We start from the raw sequence: 3,843 nt of genomic DNA, 5'->3' as shown, positions 1-3,843 counted from the left end.
CATAAGGTTACCTCATGTGAGGCTGGAGGTTGGTTAGACCACTGAGAGCAACATTTGAATTGGTGAGTTTCTGACCCTTTCTTTATCTTCAGATTGGGTGTCACTAGGGGGTGCAAGGGATTCAGACTACACCAGGTGTCACCTAAGGAGGGGTGACACCACTGCACCCCAAACATCTGCCTTTTGCAGAAATGGGCTGTGGCATTTGCCTGGGTCCCTTTAAAACACTGAAAAGATTATGTGAATAGTGCAAGGCTCTGGGAGGAGAAAAGTAAGGCCTCAGTTCTTTAACATTGTGTGTGTGTGTGTGTGTGTGTGTGTTGTAAAAAATATTATTTCTAAATTTTCTTTAAAAACATCACATCTTACCAAATGTTCACTTTAACTACATGAAACTATGTACACGTAAAAACATTTAGGCTGTGTGTATGACATTGTAATTTAAAAGGTGTAATTTTAATTCTGCTAGTTATTTATATCACTGCTCTTGCCATTACATTCAGTGATATATGGAGATTATAATTTATGAGTAACATTAGTACAAAAACATTACAAAGTTTGCATAAGGTTACCTGTATGGTGTGGTATGGGAGGAAGTCAATGGGGGGGTGACACCATGAGTTATCACACTGGCTGACACCAACACTAGTGATGCCACTACCTTCTGAAGCCCTGTTCTTATGCATATGTGAGCCATGACATCTTGTTTTATACTAGGAGAATCTCTTGTCTGCCTGCTTCTCAAGTCAGTCTCCTGTAGCTTCTCTTCCTCTCAGCCTTTGAGAGAGGTTAACATGTGGCCACAGTCCTTTCCTGACACACTGTGTATCACTCAAAGCACAGAAGTACACTGCAGCATCTCCCAGAGTGACATGATCAAGCTCAAGTGTAGTGGAGCCCTTGTTCTCTGCAACACGCACGGTGCTCTTTGGATTGGTACTATGGCCGTTTAATCCTGCATATGCTCCAGCAATATACTGAGGCCCTCTGCCAGGGAATTGCCTGTACCACTGGATCCTTTCTGATGAAATGGAAGTAAGGGTGCAGGTAAGCATGTATCTTGTTCCATCAAATGCTGTAGCTGATCCAGGCTGTTCAATCGTCTGAGCTTTGCCCAGCGAACCTAAAACAAAGTTATAAAAAGAATTGAAACACATGTGATTCTCTAGAATAAAAAAGTCCATCTGCTACTCGAGTTTCTAGAGGTTGGAACTAAGAAGAAGAATAAAGTCACTTCAATGAATCAAATTTATATTTACTTCACCAAGTTTCCAGTATCCAACTATGGTCTCCAACCATGATCTTGGTTCTAGATGATTTCATTGTGACTGAGGATTTTAAAGAAGAAAGATTCTCAGTGCTATGTTTACAGGATGGTAGTGCAGTTGTCCTTTGCATATTCCTTCTTGTGGTGAGAGTGTATGGGTTAGTGTCCATTTTATGGTATCCACCAACATTTCAGACTTCACATGTTCATCCACACTTTCTTACTTCCATTTTAAGGAAAGGGAGTGTGCAACACCCAATTATTTCTGATTTTGATAGCTAAGTTCCTAATTTTGACTGCTATAATTCATTTTAAGATCTATGTTTATTCTGTCTTCTCATTCCACTCCTGATCGGTTACCTCCGTAAGACTTCCATCTTGTGCTAAACTCTCCATTCTTATTGTCTTGGCTTTTGGGCTCTGGGATCTTTGATTTCATTTGTGACTCTCTCATTCACACTCTTATTAATTTCTATAATTGTTTTTGACCACAGTGCTCTCCCCTCCTGATTTATTAGTTTCCAAAAAGAAAGGTGAGTGAACAAGTTTTGAATCAATTAATCCATAACAATTTGACAAGATGAAGGCAGATCAAGTTAAACCAAGAATACTGTGCTCAACGTGGACTAACTTACTTTTTAAAGTCTCAGGCACTAATATTAATTCTCTTTCACCCAATTCTATTAATACTAATTCTGTTTCATCCAATCCAACCTAAGTCCCTGCAAAGGCTGTGCACATCAACTTTTCTCCCTGCAAATTTTTGATCAGCTGCTGCTCTACAAAGTCTGACTGTGTCACTCACGGCACAGAAATAGACAGCCGAGTCGTTCAGCTGGATGGCAGACTTCGTCAAGTCGAAGGTCTTCTCTTTTTTAACATGGTCAGCTTGAAAACCTTGAAGAGGCTCATTGTTGTTCCCAAACTCTTTCAGCAAGAGCCTGGGAGATTGTCCAGGATGCTGAATATACCAGAATAGATAGTTTGTGCCATATGATGATTGATAGCTACAGTCAAGAGAGATGGGGTTTCCTTCAGTCACAGTCACAGTGCCTTCTTTTTGGTTCACTGACTGCCCAGTGGCCTCTTCTGCATAGAAATTAAGGGCAGAAGAGATAAGGTTAGACAATATGTAGGGAAAGTGTGGCCCTGGGGCCCTGTTTTGTAGTACTCTAGATAGTCATAAAGCCCCTAAATCCCTGATTTATTTTCCTGATGAACAGTTTAAACACAAAAAACCCCAAAGTGTTGCAATTAGGTTCCCCTTGCCCTCTCTACCTCCACCCCCAAACCCCCCAAAAATCAGAATTATTTGAGATGATTCCCAGAATTAGAAGTGATGTGGCATCACTTCCCATCACACCAAGAATGTTGGTGCATCCCTTGGGAAATGTCATCCCTTTATAGTTGACTCCATCTAAGTTGGACAGACAGATGGACAAGCTGAAGAATGGACTGATAATGCTTTGAAACTTGATTGTTAGAAAAATTTTGCTAATTAACTAGTTTTTAATCCCAGAAAATCATCTGAGTCTTTTCTTTCCTTCTTTTTACCTTAGCTGGATTTTTAGCAACCCAACACACACACAAATATATACACAAACACAAAAACAGAATTTTACAAACCGCATATAGATTACATGTGAAATCCAGCACATATTCATCTGGAAATAAGCCCCATTGAATTCAGTAGGTCTTATTCTGTATTGTGCTGCATATGAATTCACTTAAATGTGTTCTATTATTATTACCACTACTGCTATTATTATCCTGCCTTTTTTCTAGTCTGGAACTCAGGGTGGCTTGCAAAAGATGAAATAGATGCAGCTTAAAAATGTTACATCATCTAAATGTTAAAAATACAATTAAACTTATTAGTAGTCAATTTTATTAACTAACTGATTAGTCAATTAATCTATTAGCTAATTTTTAGTTAGTTTATTTTTATTATTATTATTTCAAATTAATTTAGAATGCATGAAGCAAAAAAGAGAGCGAGAAAGACTCCGTAATATATTTTGGAAGAATCACTTACTTAAGAGGGAGATGATGAACACCACAAAAGGCCAAAGAAGGAACATTCTTTTCCTTGAATCAAGGAGGAGAAAACTGCAAAACAGTTCAATAGAGTTTGATACAGTTCTCAACAGCAGTTAGGCTTTGCTCTGCATTTGCCACTGTATGAGAGGATTTTTATGAGCTGCAGCTCACGCCTTCTGCCTAGTAAGAGGTTTGTTTTTGTGTTTTGTTTTGTTTTTTAAATGCAGCTTAAGGTAAAATAATGGTAAACCACCGACTGTGGTTAGTGGTCAGGATGATAATGTATGCAGTGGGAAATTCACCATCCGGTAAAGCACAGATATTCCTCAACATTGCCACCAGGTGCCCAAAAGTCATACGACATCTTCAAGTCAAGGAAAAGTATATGGGGCTAAAGTGGCATCTTCACTGCAGAAATAATGCCTTTTGACACCATTTTTACTGTCATGGATCCATGCACAGCCAGTCACAAAAATACTGACAGATGGAGGTATTCCAACAGAAGACTTCCCATCTCTTTGCCTTTCTGAACAGGA

General features: G+C 39.0%; 1 gene segment (V, D, J or C); it reads right to left on the bottom strand.

Moving 5' to 3' along the window:
* Positions 1-746: 746 nt before the first annotated feature.
* LOC121933881 lies at positions 747-3,632 on the bottom strand. The segment is given in 2 exon segments: positions 747-1,123; positions 3,303-3,632. Coding segments are annotated over 2 exon segments (423 nt in total).
* Between the last annotated feature and the right edge of the window lie 211 nt (positions 3,633-3,843).

This window comes from Sceloporus undulatus, chromosome 6 (assembly GCF_019175285.1).
Source record: "Sceloporus undulatus isolate JIND9_A2432 ecotype Alabama chromosome 6, SceUnd_v1.1, whole genome shotgun sequence".
NCBI classification, from domain to species: domain Eukaryota; kingdom Metazoa; phylum Chordata; class Lepidosauria; order Squamata; family Phrynosomatidae; genus Sceloporus; species Sceloporus undulatus.
This window is presented reverse-complemented; position numbering and strand designations above follow the sequence as displayed.